The sequence below is a fragment of the Oreochromis niloticus genome, linkage group LG5 (genome assembly GCF_001858045.2).
Source record: "Oreochromis niloticus isolate F11D_XX linkage group LG5, O_niloticus_UMD_NMBU, whole genome shotgun sequence".
NCBI classification, from domain to species: Eukaryota; Metazoa; Chordata; class Actinopteri; order Cichliformes; family Cichlidae; genus Oreochromis; species Oreochromis niloticus.
This window is the reverse complement of record NC_031970.2, coordinates 4656529-4678840: the sequence shown is the minus strand read 5'-3', so window position 1 is coordinate 4678840 and position 22312 is coordinate 4656529. Positions and strand designations below refer to the sequence as shown.

The 22312-nt window shown below is 39.7% G+C and overlaps 3 protein-coding genes across 3 annotated transcripts in view; all 3 read left to right on the top strand.

Moving 5' to 3' along the window:
* The window catches only part of angpt4 (angiopoietin 4), a 71026-nt gene extending 59988 nt beyond the window's left edge, over positions 1-11038 (top strand). Inside the window, exons 4-10 of the mRNA XM_003451880.5 lie at positions 3397-3481; positions 3849-3996; positions 4078-4190; positions 4533-4634; positions 4727-4893; positions 5677-5810; positions 8122-11038. Of these exons, the coding sequence (XP_003451928.1) occupies positions 3397-3481; positions 3849-3996; positions 4078-4190; positions 4533-4634; positions 4727-4893; positions 5677-5810; positions 8122-8282 (910 nt within the window). The 3' untranslated portion in view covers positions 8283-11038. The remainder of the gene's footprint in view (positions 1-3396; positions 3482-3848; positions 3997-4077; positions 4191-4532; positions 4635-4726; positions 4894-5676; positions 5811-8121) is intronic.
* Positions 11039-15023: 3985 nt separating this feature from the next.
* Positions 15024-19889, top strand: cox6c (cytochrome c oxidase subunit 6C). The gene is made up of 4 exons (XM_003451851.5): positions 15024-15164; positions 17581-17695; positions 18175-18307; positions 19752-19889. Exons 2-3 carry the CDS (start codon positions 17591-17593, stop codon positions 18298-18300), a joined length of 231 nt encoding a protein of 76 aa, XP_003451899.1. The 5' UTR covers positions 15024-15164; positions 17581-17590; the 3' UTR covers positions 18301-18307; positions 19752-19889.
* Positions 19890-21120: 1231 nt separating this feature from the next.
* Positions 21121-22312, top strand: part of LOC100695319 (serine/threonine-protein kinase 4) — a 38045-nt gene continuing 36853 nt past the window's right edge. The window contains exon 1 of the mRNA XM_003451852.5: positions 21121-21620. Within this exon, the coding sequence (XP_003451900.1) occupies positions 21577-21620 (44 nt within the window). The 5' untranslated portion in view covers positions 21121-21576. The remainder of the gene's footprint in view (positions 21621-22312) is intronic.

The window sequence follows — 22312 nt, the reverse complement described above, 5'->3', positions numbered from 1 at the left end:
TAATAGAGGGAAAAAGATATATATATATAAAATGTACAAATATACAAGCCGGTTTTAAAAAAAAAAGTAATATGTAATAAATAGTGTTGTGTATATACAGTTGGGTTATTGCACATAGAATTGGTATTGCACAGTGGTGGTCCATAGAGGAAGTGGGAAGTGGGGGGCTGTGTTATCAGTGCATGTGTGAGTTCAGGGTGGTTATGGCTTTGGGGAAGAAACTGTTTTTGAGTCTGTGGGTTTTTGTGCTGATGCACCTGCAGCGCTTCCCTGAGGGAAGCAGGCTGAACATGTTGAAACCAGGGTGGGAGCTGTCCTTGATGATGTTTGCTGCTCTGCTGAGGCAGCGGGAGGAATAAATGTCCATCAGGGAGGGGAGAGGGCAGCCGATGATCTTTTGTGCTGTCTTGACCACACTCTGAAGCCTCACTCTATCCGCCTTGGTGCAGCTGCCGTACCATACCGTGATGCAGTAGGTTAGCAGGCTCTCAATGGATGAGCGGTAGAAGGTCAGCAGCAGGTTGGAGTTCAGCTTGTACTTCCTGAGGACTTTCAGGAAGTGCAGCCGCTGTTGGGCCTTCTTGACGACCGCTGAGATGTTTTCTGTCCAGGAGATGTCAGCAGAGATGAGGACACCAAGGAACCGGAAGGTGTGGACCCTCTCCACACTCCCCGTTGATGTAAAGGGGGGCCAGGTCGGTTCTGTGTCTCCTGAAGTCGACAATGAGCTCTTTGGTTTTCTTGGTGTTCAGTGTCAGGTTGTTTTCTGAACACCATGCTGCCAGCTTCAGGACTTCCTCTCTGTAGTCTGCCTCGTCTCCCTTTGAGATGAGTCCGACCACCGTGGTGTCATCAGCAAACTTGATGATGAGAGTGTTGTTGTGGGTCGAACTGCAGTCGTGGGTGTAGAGAGAATACAGGAGGAGGCTCAGCACACAGCCCTGTGGGGAGCCGGTGCTCAGTGTGCGAGTGGAGGAGAGATGAGGGCCGAGTCTCACAGTCTGGGGCCGGTTTGTGAGGAAATCCTTTATCCAGGCACATGTGAGAGGAGGGAGGCCAAGAGTGACCAGTTTGGTGATGAGGATGTCTGGGATGATTGTATTAAAGGCTGAGCTGTAGTCCACGAAGGGCATTCGGACGTAGCTCTGCCGCTGCTCTAGGTGACTCAGCACAGCGTGGAGGGCTGTGGCGTCTTCTGTAGATCTGTTTGCGCGGTATGCAAACTGGTGGGGGTCGAATTCTGGGGGGAGGTAATCCTTGATGTGCTGAAGGACTAGTCTCTCAAAGCATTTCATGATTACCGGTGTGAGGGCCACAGGGCGGTAATCATTCAGGCTGGAGATGGGAGACTTCTTCGGCACTGGGATGATTGTGGCTGATTTTAGACAGGATGGGATGGCTGCCTGATCCAGTGAGAGGTTGAAGAGTCTGGTGAAGATAAGGGTGAGCTGGTGTGCGCATGCTCTTAGTACCTTGCCAGGTACTCCGTCTGGACCGGCCGCCTTCCTGGGGTTCACTGCTAGGAGCACACGTCTGACATCGTGCTCCGTTACAGTGACCTCGCTGGTCATCCAGGGTTTTTGGTTTGGGAAAACCCGAATGCTTTTGTCCACAGTCACATTTGCAGTACAGAACTTGATGTAGTCCAGTACTGATCCTGTGAACGTTTCTAGGTCCTGGTGTTCAAATATGTCCCAGTCTGTCTCTGTGAAGCAGTCCTGTAGTTTGGAGAGAGCATTTTCAGGCCAGGTTGTAACAGTCCTTGTTACAACAAAGACTGTAACAGTCCTTGTTACAACAAAGACTGTTACAGTCTTTGTTGATGGTCGCAATATTAATCTTTATTAATATTAATCTTTATTAATATTAATCTTTATTTCGCTGCTGCAGCTTCACTAATGAGACAGAGTAATTCGGGAGGTAAAAACTCCGCTCCATCAAAAACAGAATAAAATATGGTCTTTCACACAACCTGAATGTTTAACAGTCTTGTGTTTTTATCAACATTTTGCTGCTCCTCCTCTTCACTTGGATGTAATTAGGATTTCTCAGGAAAGCCTTAATTTCTTTCTCTGTCTCATGTTGCTTGTTTGCATGCGTGTAAAGCTATTACAAGGGTAGAAATCATGACTGAATAAAGTGAGCTGTTCCAGAACCCTTCTAGTTTACATTTTGGTTTTGTAAGTGTGGAATCTCCTGGGCCCTTTCCATTATTTCTTTACAAGTGTTTGTGTAACACCAGGCCTGCAGCACTAGAAAGGCAGCTTTTCTCTTTGCATCTGAAAAAGAAAGGAAAAAAAACAACCTGCACGAAAACTTGATCTCCCAAAAAATAATATTAGTCCTCAGATTTTAAAAGACTCATACAGACAGTGGAATGTGTGCAATCTTGCAACTATCATAGAACAATTACTGACTCACATCTGAACTGTGAGGCAAACTGCGAAACCGCGTGCAGCGAAGGACACCAGCATCTCTCATGTTTGAGGAAGCTTCTTATTTCTCTTGTGATGATATTATTGAGTCTCATTTTTCCTTAGTACAACAAAAAATAGAGTGTGACAGCAGAGTTTATAAAAGCAAGGCTTTTTATTCACATTTCCAGATATGAAAAATTTAAATCTAAGTGCAAAGTATAAGAAAAATTATAGAGGAGCAGAATGAGGAGCATGAAGCGATGGACTGCAAACCCAGTTAGGACTTTCAGCCTGTGCATCACCCAAAACCCTCACATCCCCACAGTTCACGTAAAGGTCCAGGGCAGCTGTAATAGTCCATTTTCTTTGTGTCGTGGTTTGGATACCATGAAGAAAAGAAACTCACACAATCAAACTAATCAAAGGTCTGACAGGCTGATTGAGCCAGCAGCCCTGCACGTCTGTGACAGTTACAGTGGTTAGCTCGTTTCTAGTCAACATGACTCTTGATAAAACTATTAAAACATCAACGTTCCTCTCGTCCTCTGACCCTGCTGAGGGTGCGTAGTCTGATGTGATGACTGAGACTTTTATTCATTCAAGAACAAAGGAAATCAACTTTTCTGTAAAGTGAAGTCTCGTTTTATTTCCTGAAATTTTCTTCTGTTTTTCTTTTTGATTTTTTGTTTTGCACTTTAGGGCCACCGTAGAACTGATTAAAACCAAACCATGCTAAAACATCATCCATGTAGCTGATAACACACGAGTCAGAAAACACACAGCAGAGCATTTTACTAACTTTGTTGGTTGCATCATCAAAACACAAAGATCTACTTTGTCTTTGACTTGTGTAAATTATGCAATCAAAGCATTTTTGCAGTTTCTTTGATTTACTTTTATGGGGAAAAGCTCTGAAACAAAAACTGCTGTTCTGCTGTGAGCTGAGGATTTATGAAGTTGTTTCTTTCTTTTGTTTCAGTCGTTTGGAGAGCAAAGTTCAGATGTTGGAGTCTAAGCAGCGAGGAGAGCTGGAGGACATGAGACAGGAGAAGAACAGACTTCAAGTTAGTAAACCTTTATATATCACCATCAGAGACATTTTTAAGTTTCTGAAATCAAATATCAACATGGATTTTGCCTCATGTGATATTTGCAAGCCCAAGTAAGTGGTTTAAAAACCAGAAACTTCTAAACTTGAGTGATAAATGTTAATTATAGAGTTTTAAGCAAGTTTGACTGCTTTAATCTGGGCTGTCTTAGCGAGGGAAAGTCAAACATTACAAGAAATCTGTTCAAATCTGTAAAACTGTTAAATCATGAAAAGTAAAAAGTCAAAGTAAAGAATAAAAAAGTACATTTTCAAGTCTGTGAGGATATAGAACCAAAAAGCAGAAAGTGCTTAAACAGCAGTGAAACTTTTTTCTGGCTCAGTCCGTCATCAGGACTCAGATGGCGGCCATCGAGTCTTTGGAGAGGCAGCTGAGAGTCGCCAGCACCAACAACACCGCCCTGCAGAGACAACAGACGCAGCTGATGGAGTCTGTCCACACGCTCCTTAACATGGTGGCTAGTACTACAGGTACACACACACAGGTACACATGCAGTATTTTTCACACAGTACATTTATATTTATCACAACCTTCTGGCATTTTGTTGTAGCTGTGCCTCCCAGGAGCCAGACGTGGAGGGACTGTGCAGATGCTTACAAGGCCGGTCACTATGTGAGCGGTCTGTATCACATCTACATCAGTAACAGGACTCAACCTGTGCAGGTAACGTCTCAACAGCAAACATATGAAGTGTTGCAAAGTGTGACTCAAATGGCAGCAAGTCAGAAAACATTTTTGTACATTAAAATGCTTATAAAACCTTTAACAGGAGTTTTCTTATCAAACTCATTTTTTGTCATCTCTTTCCTGCCAGCTAACAACTGCCCTTAATGAGCAGCTTCAACAATTATATTTAAATTACCTCAAAATGTTCAACAGAAAGAGAAACTGTCTTCATATTCAAGTGTCTTTGTATTTAGAATAATGTGATTCTAATAGTTACAATTAATATAACTTAAATCATTGGTAGTTAATGATCACTAATTTCTGTTTCTCCCACTGAAGGTTTACTGTGACATGGAGACGAGTGGTGGAGGCTGGACAGTCTTCCAGAGACGGTTTAATGGCAGCGTGGACTTCCAGAGGAGCTGGAGGGAGTACAAAATGGTGCGTCTGTGTCACAGTCACGAGGATTTATCTCAGTCCCAAAGTTTGAGTAATCAGTGTAACGTGTGCTCCTCTAATGATTCTCCCTGCAGGGTTTTGGGGACGTGTTGGGCGAGCACTGGATGGGTAATGAAGTTTTGCACCTGCTGACCAATCAAGGTGTCTACTCTATGAGGGTGGAGATGATGGACTGGGAGGGAAACTCCGCCCACTCCCACTATGACCGATTTACACTGACCAGTGAGCGACAGCAGTACAGGTACAACCGCAGTACACACACACACACACACACACACACACACACACACACACACACACACACGCACACACACACACACAGTGTTGTACTTTAATGTTTTTTTGAGTATTCAGAATTCATTTATATAATGAAAATAAAAAGCTGCTGATTACATCTGAAGGCATGTATAATATTAAAACTTGAACAGACTAATATTAATTGTTTTGGAAATGCTTCTGTGTTGTAACTCTGCAATTTATTTTCCTGCTATTAATTATAATTAAATTGTTAATGACATGGTTCAACCACAAATTCATAAACCTCAAAAATGATGTCCTGAAATTGTCGATCTTGTCAGCTGAGGAAATGAGATGCTGCATTATTCAGAGTGTCTGTGGGAAAAAAATCACTTTATAATTTATCAGTTATAAAAATTGCTGTTAATTTGATGAAAACTGATAACACTGCAGCTCAGCTTGGGGAACTGTTTTTGGCACGCTTCAGTGACTGGATGCACTCCTCTGTGAATGTGTTGAGCAACAGAAAGATTTTCACACAGCTTTATAAAAACACCTTATGGAATTCCATTAATTCCATAAAGCCGGACCCATGGGTGGTCAGAATTCAATGAATTCCATAAAGGACCAACACACTTGGTCCTGCCAAAAACAGAGTCACCAGATTGTGATCCATTGGATTAACTGCCTCATAGATGTACTGTAAATACAGCCTGTCTACAAGAAAAGATTAAATCAGTGTTTGTTTCATCAGATCTCATCCTCCTGTGTGTCTCCTCTCCCTCAGGTTGCATCTGAGAGGTTACAGTGGCACAGCAGGAAAGCAGAGCAGCCTGACCACCCACGGGTCCGGCTTCAGCACCCGAGACAAAGACAACGACAACTGTGAACACTGCAAATGTGCCATGATGCTCACTGGAGGTAGAAGCTTTTCTGTTTGTCAGCAGTTTAAAGCAAACAAATGAAATGAACAAGATTCTGTTTGGAAATACTCCATCAAGTTGAGATACTAAGATATTTTTGAGAAAATAGAAACACCGCATGCATTACATGGACAAAAGTTCTGGGTCATCCCACCTACAGGAGCTGTTTGGCCATAAAAGTAGGGCCTTTTACGCACTCTGTGACCCCGCTCTGAAACTTTACATGGAAGGATCGTGGAACCATGTTTGAAACCATGGAGCAGGTTTCAGTGAGCTCTTTAAAACAAGCCCGTCTTTCACAAATGTTTGCAAAGGTACATGGTTTTATACACCTGTAACAAGTGGGCTAAAAACACCTGAATTAAAAAAAATAATAAGGTTCAGTTCAGTTCAAATTTATTCATAAAGCACAAAATCACAGCAACAATCTCTTCAGCGCTCTTAGGTGTGGCCCAGTACATATAGTCTATGTGTTGCAAAGACACCATTTCACTTAAAACCATGAAAACAACTGGATAAAACACACAAGATGATCCAACAATATAGATTTTTTGTTGTTTGCAGATCAAAATTAGCAGTATTTCCCCCCAAAGTTCTGCTCTTTCAAACATCTGTCCCCGTCATCGTTCACTGCACTACCCTTCACCTCACGTCAACGCCAAGACAAACAGCTCTTTAGACTCCCCTCCATGGGCTGTGAATTAGCTTAATCGTTCCAGCAAAACGTCGAGTCCTTTGAGAAAAAGACGCCAGTGGTCACCATTAGACAGTGAGTCATTTAAAATCACAGCAATTTACTGAGTGAACGAGAGACAGTGACACAGACGAAATAAGAAACAGAGGGAAGTAACAGTAAGGAGAGGCACAACAGCCTCATGTGTCTGACAAACATGTACAGCTACAGTTTTCTCTCACGGAGAAATTAAAGTCAGAATATGAAAATTACCCCCAAATATGGAAATGATATAAACTTTATAAAAGAAAAAAAACATACTGAGATCAGGAATTAAAGTATTATTTTCAGACACGTGTCACATATTTACAAAACTGAGAAACAGATCCCACGGGGTCCCCCTGCTGACATTTTATTGCTTTTATAGTCACTGTTAAAAACTTTTTATGTTTGTCGAACATTTCTAAATGTTTGCAGGCTTAGAACAAACATAATTATAAATCCGAATGAAGCTTAAACAGATGTGATGGCAGAAATGTGTCCTGTTTTGTGTCCTGTACTGAGGAAACTACAGAGATGAGTCTTATTAGATTATTTCAGAATGACATTCTCAGTATTAAACAAAAATCAGCGAGGACATGCCACTCACTCAGAAAGCACTGACTGTATATCAAAGATGGTTGTAGCCACAGCGACATCACTCGCTGGTTTCTGGACTCTTTGAAGCCTGGAGCAAAATCAGTGCAGGGGAACTCTTCTACTCTCTATTCATCCCTTTCAATAGAAATTAACTGCAAATTGGCCTTAGGGCAGCAGAGGGCGCCTGTGAGTCAGTGATTAAAAGTGGCACTGCAGTATTGCAATGGCCACCATGTTGGTTTTACTGAACAAAGACGTGAACATATTTATTGGCAAACTCAGTTAGCAAGCTGCTTTCAAAAACTTTGTGGGTGCATCACACAAGTACAGATATCTGCTAATAAGTGCTAAAAAACAAAGAAACAAACAAAGCTCAAACTTCTTTAACCATCTATTAGTGCGGTTAACTGCACAGCAAGACACATTTTTTTCCATTTAAAAAGCTCAAAAAGGAACCAAACAAGCAGCAAATTAGCAGAGATAGATGCTTTGAAATTTACCCCACGTGATGCCACTATGCCAATCAAATGCTTTATTCAGAAAACTCAAAGGAGGAGACGAGACACGAGAAGAGAGGTTTGAATCTGAGATGGTTCACACATGAGAGAAAGTTAAGAAAAAATAAGAAAAGGGAAAATCAAACTACACTTTTTCATTATTTTAAGTTAAGCACTTTTTTGAAAACAACTTTTTCAAAAGATTTTTCATTAGTTTTTAAATACAAACCTTATTTTACTTGAAACAACAAAAGACCCTCAGGTCATTATAAAAATATTAGTAAACATTGTTGAAATAATGTTGAGTTGTGTTTTCTCTGATTGGACCTTTTTACATTTTAATTTAAATTTGGCAGGTTCACATTAGCTTTCACTCCTCCATTCAAAATATGTTTCAAGTACTCCTAAAGTAAAATTGTACACATTGCAGTCTGCTTGTTTTATTACTGAATTAATATTATTAGTTGTTTTTGTATCTCACTACTTTTTGCCTCCATCAGGTTGGTGGTTTGATGCCTGCGGTTTCTCCAACCTAAATGGTGTGTACTACTCCATCGGCCATAACATCAGGAAGCTTAACGGCATCAAGTGGCACCACTTCAAAGGTCCCAGCTACTCCCTGCGCGCCACCTCCATGATGGTACGACCCTACGACTTTTAAAGGCACCCCTCACCCTCCACGATGGTTTGATCCAACGGAGCTTAAATACCACAGCGGTATCGATCTTCGACTCCTCCAAAATACCATCCTAATGATAGCAAAGCTTCAAAACAATGGCTTCCACCTTCACCACCATCATGGTACAACCCTAAAACACCTCTTGGGTCTGATATGGTACAGCCCTGAACTGAGGAAATAGTGACTTTAAAACAATAATGGTTAAAGTCATGTGACTCACGAGGACCTTGTTTGTTACATGTCTCCTGGACTTGTTTTCATAACCAAGGATCATATTGAGGAAAATAAGGGATGGATCATGTAAGAAAATATCTAGTCTGCTTGAAATGTGATTGTCATTTAAATATGATGATAATGGCACACATTTTCAGCCAGTCTGTGCTGGAAGCTATTAAAATGGTTGTGCTGGTTTGTACACATGAGAAGTGCCAAAAGCGTTCACCCACACAGCCAGCCAGTCGCTGTGAGACGTGGGTTGGATTGTTGCTTTTGGGTTGGAAAAGGTACACTCTGTGGTACTCAGTCACTCCACCCCAGCTGGTACAGAAAGGGTGACTGGGTGGTTTCCAGAGCTGGAGCATACTGGCAGCTTCACGGTACTTTCCTATATGACATTTAAGAATGAGTTGAATGGTAAAAGGCATGAATGTGGACCCTCGTAGCTCAGGCATCGTTTTTACTGAAGGATGAGTCGGCACTACTGTAGCCTGGGCTCCCCCCATTAAACTGTCACTGTCTAATAAAGACTGTAAATAGGAATAAATAATATTATCCATATATCTGAATTGAAATACCTCTGTGGCTAGCATGAAGGTATTCACCTACTATTTCAGGAGTGAATACAAGATTCTCTCTGATATCATCAGTGTGTTTATAGTGCCACTATCTATGACCGGCACCGAAACACTGCAAAGATAGCAGATGTCCGTGTCTATAGGAGGTGCTACGGCCTCTGTCTGCCGTATCACCTTCCCATGGACCCCAACTTCTGCTTCTCAGATCTGTTGAAATGAGGACAGTCCTAAGGGATAACTGGCTCTGCACCAGCACAACAGTGGAAAAGAGGTTTGAGTGATTGGCTGGTTTTTGGTCTTTGGTGAGCATTTGCATTACATGTGTCATAAATGTCATTGCATGTGGAAGCACTGCAACATGTTAATCAACAAACCAGATATTTCACAGACAGTGATTGTTTGTTAACAGATATCAAAAGACTGTGGACAGACTGCAGATTTCAGGATCTGGAAATGTACCTTCCAGATGGTACACAGGGCAGCAAATTATACAAACTCATCATTTTTGTTGTGTGATTGTGAAACCTCAGCGCTAGCGTTTTGGTCCCTGCCATATTGGGCTCTTGGAGCCAGAAGTGGCCATATTTGGATAAAAGGGTGGCGTTCCGAGTTACCAATTCCTGGAAATCTTGGTGAGGAGCTCCATCTCTCAAACAGATCCCTGCAAATTGCTAACACACTATTCAAATACTAGAATTTCACTCATCAAAACTGGAGCACAAACTTTTTGGACAGCCTGCACCACACAGCACGCCATGTTATTAGTCAGATAATTGTCAGATCAAAACTGCTCCAACAGGGAGCAGGATGGCAAACATGATGCAGTGACTCTAAGCAGCAGCTCTGTGACAGCGAGCAGCCACAGCAGCCTGTAAGCCTCCAAATACTGAAACAGGTGAGTTAGCAAAAAATATTCACAACCTTGTTTTTGTTGTAAGGGCTAAAGGACCTCTATGACTTTGCCCTGTGATTTCTGTTGCTGTGAGTCTTTCTATGGAAAAAGTCTATGTTTAAGAAAACGTTAATATAAGGCACGTGAAAACAAGCAGTGAGAATATTGGAGTTTATTACAAGGACAGCCTAATACTGAGAGATATGTGACTGAGCAAAGAGTGGAGTTTGCTTTCACAACCCACTTTTACTTGGACTGTTTTTAAAGGAAGGCAGCGTTTCCACATGTTTATCAACAATTTTATAAACGTGGACGGTAAAACTGGTGTGACTGCCAGAACATGAATCAGATCAAACTGATGAAAAGCGAGAGTCACGTTGAGGATTGATCTGATTAGCTGGAACAACATCAGGAGCCACAGCGGATGATGTCCAGCAGGAGAAGGTGATTTTCTTCCTGCTCGCCTCCTCCTTTGGGTGGTTTCAATGCGCGGTGGTGGACGGTCCATCCTGGGAATGTCCTGGTGTGAGACTGGATGTCATTGTGGGATGTCTTAGATGCCAAATCAGCACATCTCAGACTCTACTTAAAGTGCACAGCGTTGATTGAAGCTTGTGCATCATAAATAGAGAATGATGCATGAGACACGCAGCTGGAGAGACCCTGAACGCTCTGGTTTTCATTATTGGTCAAGAAATAATGGCAAGCAGATTGAGATTTTTCATGAATAAGTAATCACATGTTTGCATGTCAACACTTAAAGAACTCTACAGGAAGAAAGGAGGCAAACAAAACACAGATCAACCTTTTTCTGCTGTTTTGTTTTGGATGATGAGCAAAGAAAAGAATTCGGTGAAAGTGAACTACACGCCAGTGATTTACCGAATTCTGAAGCTAAGTAATGTTGCTATAATTATCTTCCTAATACGAACAATATGGTGATTTTTTTGTCTCTTGTTGGTCTCTGCTCTTCATTATTGCACAAAAAAAACAAACCAAATTCCCACTGCTCTCTACAAACAATAAATGATTTACAAGATATGATTTTATGATTTCTGGTTGTGAACTGTTCATTTTTTCTATCTCATGAAAACACTCTCAATCTGTGGGCCCCCTGCAGCCGGGCATCCAGATAGTATGCAGTGAAACTGAGGCTCCATTAAATTACTGTGCAGTAGATACAGTGTAGCTGCATGAACTGCACCGTCTATGGTCCACTTGGTAGTAATATGCAGTAAAAACATCATGTTGATTAACACAAGGATAATGTCTCTGTTAAATGAGATCTAATGGGCTGTAATTGTGTCTAGCTTGCTCACAGTGGTAATGTGCTAATGCAACAACTATCAGTCTGCCAAAGTAAACGTGTGTGCAATAATCATTTAAATTGTTCTGACAACACGAGTGTAAACTCAGTCGGTTCTGAAGTCTTCTACTTTTCACACCGTTCAAAATTCATCACAGTCCAACATCAGCAGAGCAACGCAGACACACGAGCGCAGAGCACAGGACGATAAATCAAGCTTAAAATTAAATTATATAATTTATGTTCAGAAAATAAACACGTTTTAATGCTATCATGTTGACGTTCATGTAATTAAAAGTCAACTTGGGTCATATTTTTAATAAATAAAGGAAAAATGTTGTAGGAGTGTGGGGGCGGGAACATTTTTGGCTTCTGATGGGGGAGGCACGCCAGAAAACGTCTGAGAAACACTGATGTCATTCGTCTCATCTGTCAGACCGTGCCGATACACACACACACCAACAAACACACACACACACACACACCAACAAACACACTCGTGACAAGTTTTACATTAAACCACAAGTAATTGACATGAATCTCCAAAAGTTGAATCTGTTCATCTGGACGTAGCGTTTTGTGGGAGAAACGTTTCGTCACTCATCCAAGTGACTTCTTCAGTCTCAGCTGACTGCAGGTTTCCCCAAACCTTATAAACAGTACATTTGCATAATGACTGAAACCAGCCCACTGAAGGAACAATGGGCTGTGAGGTCAGTTCCTTAATCATAATTATGCAAATTATCCATGACCATTGATCAACAATCACTGACCAAAACCCACTGATCAAAGAACACTGATCAATGGCCATGAGTACCATTCACAGAGAGTTGGGGAATGGCTGCAATCACAGCATTGTAAGATGGCGAAAGATGTACCCTTAGGCCCCCTCCTCGATTCAGAGATGGTCTTTCCCTTTTCACGTAAATGGCCTCCTTGACTCTGCGCTCAAACCAGCGTTCCTCCCTGTCCAGGATGTGTACATCCTCATCATTGAAAGAGTGTCCACTGGCAATTGACATGAACTATTTAAAAAAAAACGGAGATTGGAAGGAGGCGTCTGTCAAGAATTTCATTACAGCTTTCGTATCAGTTCTAGTTTTGTTCTAGGTTGTGTGGGTGTGTGTGGGTGTGTGTGTGTATGGGGGGGGTATCCAATCCTGTGTCTTTGGTATTTCACAAATGTTCAGGGGATGATTCTAACATATATAAAAAAACTAATCAATTAACTTTTATATGACACATATATGATTACTTTTTACTTTTTAAAAACATTTTTAAAAACATTTAAACATGTTATCACACAAACTACAAGAATTTTTAATGCTTTGTTAAATTCAGTTGCTACCAGTTTGTGGTGGTTTGAGACAGGAGTGCACTCTCAGTAAAACACCAAAGATCACAGATGAAATTCTTACCTGATCTCATCTCCAACAACCAAAGCAAAGAAAGCGGGACTCTTTGTTTTATCAATATTATTATTATTATTATTATTAATATTATTGTGTAGTTAACATCTAATTAAATACCATGTTAGGTAATCAGGCACATCAAGGTCCCTGCTGTTAATTACACCTATAGAAAAACTACAACACCAACACAAAGTGCAAATATTTACTGCCACTTCGGTCAACCAATAATCAATAACTCCATCCTGAATGATTTGTAAGATAACTTTCAGCATGTTCAATATTTCACTGGAGGCGCCATTTACATTTAAGGCCTCTGCACCAGCAATGAATAAAGCCTTTCAGGTTTATTGTCATTATTATCATTAAAAGGTTAACTATCCTGACTTATTCTTTTTGAGGAATCTGTGAATATGATTCATTTGTGAAAACCATAAAGTTATTTGCAGCTTTTTAATGAATCCTTCTTATGTCATGGTCTTTATGGTCTTATTAAGATGCACTTTACAGGAGTGAAGCTGAGGGCGGGTGGAGTGTGTGGTTGGTGTCTTTGTTTTGTACAGGATGATGTTGTGCAGTGAGGCTCGTTCAACATACTGCAAACATGGACAAGTTTCACTTTTCCAGGGTTAAACTTGTTTTTTATGTAGTGCACACGTGTGGTGATGCTTGTCCACTTAACACTGAGCAGTCTGCAGCTGTACAGTAAAGTATGTTATTAAAAACTGGTTTCACTGTGTGATGTTCCTCTTGGACCTGAAAGCATAATGACAGTAAATAATATTTTCAGGAAATAATTACAAAGATGTGCTTCTGCATCTTGTCATTTTAGAATATTCAGACTTTTGGCACTATGACCTTTGGAATCAGTTTCAGTAACTTTTCCTTGTAATTGAAATAATGTTGTTTTATCATATCTCAATCCTGCATGTACTAAAATTATAGATATTAAATAAGAACTATTTTTCTATAGATTTAAAATAAGCCTGAGTAAAATATTGTTAGTGTTTGTTTTTCAGAATAGGGTAGCAATCTTTCATCTCACATAAAAAAATATATTATTATTCAAATTTCAGTGAACAGTTTAAACAGCCAGTGAAAACAAACAAGATACAAGTAAAAGAAAATAAGTAGAGAATTAGAATTGTATTCTTAAGGTGCATTAATAATAATAATAGTAATAATAATAATAATGAGAAGAAGAAGAAGAACTTACATAAACTAATGAATGATAAAATGAATAAATGAGGTATGAAAACTAGAAATAACCAAAATTCAAAACCTGATAAATCTAATATTCTCCACTTTCAGCCTTCTTAAATAAAACGTATTATGTTATCCTGATCTTATACTATAAATTGCTTTTTTGTTCTTATTTTTATTCATTTATTACATTTAATTATTATACAGTATTATACTAGACAAGCTGTTAGGCTCCACAGGTGAACACTTCTTGGTACCTGTTCTGTTTTCTAACCATTCTGTGTTGTTCTGCCTCCCTCTTGTGGTCAGACTGTGTTACTACAACATCTAAACTGTTGGTCAAAGGATCTGCGTGTCTTCATTACATCCCTACAAATATTACATCCCTAAATCTTCTTCAGCTCCATTTTCACCATCCTTTATGTAATATATCCACTAGCCCCCCTTTGCACCGGTCCAAACTATCTCTGCTTCTCTAACTTTAGCAGTGTCTCAAATCAGGGGCTGCATCCTTCGGAGGACACGGCCTTCGCGGTCTACGTGGGCTGGCTCCTCAGACCAAGAAGGCTGGAAGTGCGAGGCTGTGAAATGGGATGGTCACTGCAAACAAGAAGAGGCTCAGAGCAGATCCCTGGTGTAACCCCCACCCCTCAGCATGAATCCATGACCTGACACTCATAAAGCACACATCCATGTGTCACTGTGTCATCACTGTGTCACTGTCCTCCTCATACATGTCCTGCACCACCCTCTCACATACAGGACCACAGCTCCTCTCTTAACATCTGTTTTCTCTGATCAGTGAAGACTCAGTGAAGCTTATTCTGATCATCTTAAAACTTCTCCATCAACACTAGATAGATAGATAGATAGATAGATAGATAGATAGATAGATAGATAGATAGATAGATAGATAGATAGATAGATAGATAGATAGTTTAGTTTTTTCAGTGCTAGTTTTAGTCTTTTTAATTATTATTTTAATTGTAATTGAGAGAATTTCCACAATACTGACACGAACTGAAAATTTTGAAGCAAAATTGCAAAGCAATATACTGAGAGATAAATTTCCTGATATGATGTCATAATTTGAGACAACAAAACAAGATAAACAAGATTGTTGCCTTCTGTGACCTCAGTTGCTCTGACTGACTTCGCTTTTACTCCACCGAAGTTTGTCCCTCCGCCATCCCGTCAGAATCTCTTCCGGTTGCAGCTGCAGTGCGTTAGCGGTTTCTGTGAAGGTCGTGAGTCCAACCTGTGAGTATCTGTCAAAACGGAAAACGTTTATATTTTTACACTGAATTTTGTATATAATATGTTGATTTTCAGATGACTGATATCTTCCGGGTTATTACAGTTTCTCGTACTGTCTCCTGCTTTCTTCTTTTTGTCGCGGGCCGGTTAGCTGTCATCGTGTACAGCTAAAGCTAACTCGGCGCTAACACAAAGCCTGTTACTCTTATAAACTGTAGTCCAACAATATACGCTAGTTTATGCAGGCTGTGTTGGTATAGCTTGTCCCACCAAGAGATAAAGAAATGGTCGTATTAGAAAGCAGTGGACTCGTTTTCAGTGTCGCGAGTTAGCTAACGCTATTCTGACCCTGCGCCGAAGCTAGTGGCATCAAGCCGATTTTACTTTCGTTAATAATCAAAATCAGCCTGTTCAAGCCCTTCGATAATGCATATAGTTATTATTTAAGTGTCTTTAAGTGTAAAAGAGGGCATACGTCAGAGTTAGTAATGGGACTAAAACACAGAGGTCACACCGTGTGACTCTGCAGCTGTGTGTAATGGCGATCCTCCACACACACACACACACACACCAACACACGGATTCATTTCATTCTGCTTGTTTTCAATATTTCATTGTTCTCTTGGATCCTGTATGTCGTATTGAGTTAATTCAGGTGAAGCCGGGTTTTGAGAACAGCAGGTTCATTTAGAGGTGACTGTTAACGACCTTCAGGCGATTTAGGACCCACCTGAGGCCATCCTCAGATGGGTGCTTTTACCTGCTTTTATTTATTAACTGGTGCCAAAGACGTGAGGAGGAAACATGACCATCAAAGAATCCAGGATTTAAATCTGCACCAAAAAAGATGGCGGTATAACTTCCAGCAGAATAAAGCTTTTATCACACCTTATTTGTAAAGCAGATATATCAAATGTTAGACTCGGGATCTTATTTATGTAGTTTTTATATTTTGGCGACTACCGAAATTAACTTAAGTCTATGAAATGATTCAGAATAAGTGCCTGAATAAGTGTCTACATGCATTTCAAGTTGACTGGTTAGTTGCAGGACTAACACATGTTTAAAAGATTAAAACTTTCCAGTGATGTTAAAAAAAATCAGGACTGAGATAAATGTGTTTTTTACACATTATGTTTAAGTAGGGTTAATATACTCATGTATGAAATGTATTTTTATTTATCAAATGTGAGAAATTCAAGGAAAATGTACCGATTTTGATGTAAATGATTTGATTAGTTGGTTATTATTAAGTTAATAAAATAGTGAGTTTAATTGTTGTCAGTTTTTAGGAAAAAAAGGTGTCTTATGGAAGATATTTTCAGATTTCAGTTTCTTGAGTGAGGAAATTTGCAGCCTTGGTTTGTCACCAACAAGGTTTCTGTTTTTTAATGGTCTAAAAATCCAAAAATGAGTTTCATAAATTAAAATCTTTGTTTTTTGTCTTAAAAATTGATCATGTTTATTTTATGAAGTTGCATTAGATTCAGTTTCTATTAAATGTGTTTCAGTGGAAAGGTAGAAAGAGATCATGCACTGATCAAAAGGTTGGTGGATCGATCCAAGGCAACCAGTCTGCATTCCAGATATCCTTGGGGCAAGATACTAACCTAAATTCCTCTCTGATGCATCCGTCAGAGTATGAATTTGTGTGAATGTTAGAAAGAACTGACATAGAAAAATAATTGGAAAAAGTGCTTGTGAATGGGTGAATAAGGCAGGTTGTATAAAGCACTTCGAGTGCTGAGAACAAAAAAGGACTATGTTAGAAGCCCATTTAGTCCATTTACCACAACAAAACTACAGAATACTGCAGTATCAGTATGTGTACAATTCCAACATACTTTGTGCACTTTCACCTTTGACCCCCTTGCTGAGCATGCAGCTGCAGCAGAGGATTGTGGGTCACAGTAGCCACCAAAGCATGCTGGCATGCATACATCAAAATAAATCCAAGTACAACAGGCATCCTGGTATTTTTAGTGTGCTGCAGTATTTGGATGTACTTAAACTTTGTCTGCAGGGCATTTAGTCTCATCCATGTTTTCTCCCATATTTCCTTCCACAGTCACTCTCTCTGTTGTCACTGCAGCTTTTATTGTCTCTATAAAAGCTTCCATGGTGATGATGGTAAAACATGGAAGCTATAAAATAACATGCGTCTTATTTTTATAACTCCACTTTTACCAAAACACACAATATGATTTGTATTCAGTGTATTTACATCAAGGCATTCTTCAAATTAGGTTGTTAAATTCAGCTTTTATTTTACACTAACCAGGAAATGATTGTTTTAAACAATTTAAAGTGAAATTATATAAAGACAGTACTTTCTTTTTCTTTTTCCCTGATATTTGTACAGAATTTAATAATTGGGGGAAATTAAAATTACATTTTGTGTATTTTTTTTCCTCTGCAGGTGATTCATCATGTCTCTGCCAAAGCCAATGATGAGGGGGCTGCTTGCAAAGCGACTGAGGTTTCACCTGCCCATTGCTTTCACTCTGGCTTTAACAGCTGCAATTGCATTCAAGGTGAGAGGACAACGCACACTCACGTGGCTACAGACACAACTCTGATGGTGATGCCAAGATATAAAATGACACAGCCGTGATGAAAGGAACACATCAAAGTTTCCTGTCAGTATCTGGATCCACTTACAGCTCAGCAGACAGCTGATTGGCTATTCTGTTGTCATCATATTTTATTCATTGTATTTATTTTCTAGTTAAACTTCTTTTTTTCAGATCAGTTTATAAGATGTGATGAAATGTTAGATTAAGCTGAAACCGTAGCTTCACTTCAAAGACATTAAGCTTTGGATGGTAACAAATAGATACAGAAATATAATATTTTTTTATTGTGACCAGTCTTACTCTGCTGCACAGTGAGCAGCCCACTTTCACTTTTAATACTTTGTGTCTCTCTGTTACTCTGTTATCTCTGCAATTATACTAATTTTACCTGCAGTAAGTTAAAGCTCTGTTATTGTTTTTGTTGTTATTCCCCACAGTACACGGTGACAGAGCCCAAGAAACGGGCCTATGCAGACTTCTACAAGCAGTACGATGCCGTCAAAGAGTTCAACGCCATGAGGGAAGCCGGGATCTTTGAGAGTGTGCAGCCCACTGGGAAGTAAAGCCACGGTGAGGGCCTCATCACTTGCCTTTAAATATTGTCATTTCAAACTTCGGTATCATATGCAGTGTAATATCTGATATGATGGTGTTTCTGACCATTAACGTTCTGCTTTCTTTTTTTTCTTTTCTTTTTTCTGAAGATGATATTCTTAATTTAAAACAGATCATGGAAACTTTCATTTAGGATATTTCGATTAGGCTCTTAATATTTTCTGATGATACAAGATGTGCAGGTTTTGAGAATTTATTGTTACTGCAGTTTGTGACAACTTTCTTGTTTATGGGCAGTTTCTGTGACTGAGCATGGCTGCATATTCAAAGGAAAAAGTTCACATCTGTGGTTGGAACAAGAGACACAGCTAGCTTTAAATATAGGAAAAGTGGATCTAATCAGGTTTATTGGCATGCAAACAAACATTACAGCAGCCATCTTTTCAAGAAAGTGTCTGAAGGCTGTCTGTGCATCGTTAAACAACTCTGCCATTGTTGGAAAGTATTTTGTATTAGGTGCTGTAGCAATTCTTCAAAAGCATGATGCAGATCCCAGACTTTTTTTTTTTGACAAGTTAAATCATTTAAAAATGTTTTTAAAAGTCTTTTTTCTTATTATTTTTTTTAACCACAGGCCTGATCCCTAATTGAATCCTAAACAAATGATAAATTCCATTATTCTGAAGAATTTCCACTTCACTCTTTAAGATGAGTGTTAAGTAAAGCAATGCATGAGTATCACAGTACATGGGGATGGAGCATTTCACAATATTGCAGATGTTTTTTTGGTTTTTTTGCAATCTCAGGTTTTGTTTTAGTAAAATTGTTATGTTTAAAAGACGAATGCAGCTTGGTGCCTGATGCTGAGGTGCTTTGAATTTGTGTGTTTTCTAAAGGCCAACAGGGGGCGCTTACTCTGATTGGAAAGAATTCAGATTGAAGAGAAGTGTTTAGAAAAAAGACCGTCGGCTCTGTGGAGTTTGTGGTCTCTGAATCGTTTAAAGTCTCATTTAATACAATATGATGGCTGTTTTTATGAATTATGGAGTCAGAAATGGATGATACAGCAAGGTTTTGCTTTAGGGCGGGGCTACCATATGATTGACAGCTTGCTGCCATGTGAGCTCACAGCATCACTCTGTTTCTCAGTCAGGTCTGCACCTCGCAGGCACATAAAGTTTCAAAACATCTGTGAGACGGTGACTTTACGAACCGATAGGCGATGTCATGGTGGCTGCATCCATCTTTTATATACAGCTTTTGTTTAATCTTAGACCTTTTTAATCTAAATCTAAATCTTTATGTAAACTGGAATAGTATTTTATTTTATACTAGCTCAGTAACAATAGTATTTTTTATTTAAACAAAATATAACAAAAAGTTTGTCGTGCTCATCAACTTGTTTACTGACGTATCAAACCACGTGCTTCTCTAATATTTGGTTGTTTCCTTCCTCCAGCTCTGCTTCCCTGTTGTTCATTCCTGGTCTAAAAGATGGTTCCTCTCCACCTCCACCTTGACGTTACCTACTGATCAGATGTAAACGTCGCTTTGCTGTTTTTGTTCATTGAAATAAACTATTCTATTAATGATAAAACATCTGCCTTTGTGATTTATTAAAAATAAGCTTTGAATCCCACTGAAGTGTTAGACAAAAACAACAATGGGGTTGGACTGGACTCAAATATTAATGAGTATCAAATGTATCTTTTGTATCTCTGTATTTATTATTGACTACCTCACTGTACTGTCAAATTTTCTCATCAGTTTGACATTTTTGAAAATGCTTTGACGTTTGAGGTGGAGCATCCAGTGTGGGCAGCACTGATGAGTTTGTCTACTGAAAATGCTCAAAGCTTGCAAAATCAAGTTCAAACTGAGGGTTATCCTATACAAGTTATTAAAACCTTCTAGGTTTTATCTGTCACTTTCAGAGATTAAAGTGTAGACATTAATGCTCACAAAGCAGGAGATGGATATGCATTATAAGTTATTAAAACATTTCCAAACTGAAGTGAGATGTATTACAAAGAAATTAAAGACTTGCTCTGTACAGAACAAGCCTGGTAGAGGCAGAGAGTGAAAGATTTCAAAGACTCTGGAAGAAAGAAAGCTAGTAATAAATGTTTCTAAAGCATTAAGGACTGAGTTAGGAATTGTAGCCTCCAACCAAATTTCCCCTTGTGGGACAATTGAAGGATTATTCTATTCTAGTCTCAAAGAAAACTATCACTAGACTTCACCTATAAATAAAATTGAACTGAACTGAATTGAAGAAAGAAAGATGTGTAAAGATTCTGAAAGAGAACCTCAGGCAGTCAGCAGTAAATCTGGGTGTAGGTCATTGCTCTGTTTTCCAACACAACAGCAACCCAAAACATGCTCTGCTCCAAACATGAAGAACCAAAGTTGGCACCGGCCACCTAGAAGATCAGTCTGACTTTACCTTTTCCAAGAAAACATTAAACAGCAGAAACAGCAACGCTGAACCAAACCAGTTCCTTTGCAGTTCTTTTCAGTTTCCAGAGAATGTTTGCTTGTTTTAGTTTAGGTTTTATCGTTTTAAAATTGTCTTACAATATAAAGCGGTGAGTGCTGATGTGATTTGACATTAAAAAAATAAAATAACATTGAATTGAATTAAATTAAATGGTAAATAAATTCACCAAAACTTCCTCACGCCAGTTGCTTTCAAAAGAGTTTACAAAAAAAAAACAGAATATGGTAACTTTATATAATATTAGTAACCCATGTTTTGGTTTTATAATGGTTTATTCGACATACTTGGACAGCTGTCGTTGGATGGATGGATTCTGTCTATCCGGTGCCCCCTGCTGGCCGCGTCCCTTACTGCAGTCTTTGTTTGCACCGCCTTCTACTACACTTCCTGGTTTTTTCAGGTGGATGTTACAGCGGCTGCCAAACGGTCTGTCAAACAAGTCTAAAGTTGGAGGACGGGGGAGGAGGATGAATTCAGTGATGAGAATACGGCAGCTGGAAGAAACCCGCAGTGTGTGTAGAGCCTGTATTGCAGAATGATGACCGGACGTTGTGTTTTTGGCGGATATCAGGCAGCAGCGGCGGCAGCGGGGAGGCTGCTGTGAGGCGGAGGAGCGGGCTAACTGTCCCTCTAGCTGCTGCTAGCCAGTTAGCGAGCGAGTTAGCATTAAGCGGTCTGCTACTGTTAGCATCGAGTGTCTTCTTTGAAACGTTGGCCAGCTCCCTCCGAGTTTGACTGCAGGCCAGAAGATCCAGAAGAGTCTGGGTCTCCTGAAGAGGACATCATGGACTACAAGGACAAAGTACAGATGAGGCATAACCCTCGCAGGTAAAGCTATGCTAAGAATGAAAACGGGCTTTTTGATTGCTGGCATCTCATTGATTTTATCAGTCTAACGGTAGCAGTCGGTGAAGTTTGTCAGTGGGGTGGCAATCTTCCGGCCAACTGGTATCTATTCAGTGAGGCTGTAGCATTACATAAGCGACTGTACGATAAAACAGACATTAAGGTAAAACGTCTTTAAAGCTTCACCGTGTCCCCTGTAGTCTTTTTATGGGTAACTTTAATGGGTCGTGCCGTCCTGTGTCTGCAGGGCATTCCATTTAGTTTATGTTTATGTCTTAAAAGAGTCTGTTCGTATATGTTGTTCTTTCACAATATCCAGAATTTGTAACAAGAAATCTAAAGTCAGTCTTATTATTCCTGTCAATCCAAACTTTTCTCACTTAAGAACTAGGAAGCAGAACATTTTTTCTCTTAATTGATTAAATAAATAGTGGCCTGTCAGTACCACGCAAGCCCAGCTCTTATTGCATTAACCAAGCCGCCTGTGTACACTTGATCTGCTGTGTCAAATCCCTGGGCTTGTCACTATCAAAGGCCCGGTGATCTAATTTAATGCCGTAAATCTCTTTGAAGATCTCGGATTATCTGCTTTAATCTCCAACAGGTTGTTACTGAATCAGCTCAGAGTCAATAAAACGCGCAGTAATTCTGACAGAAGAGCTGTGTGTGTGAAA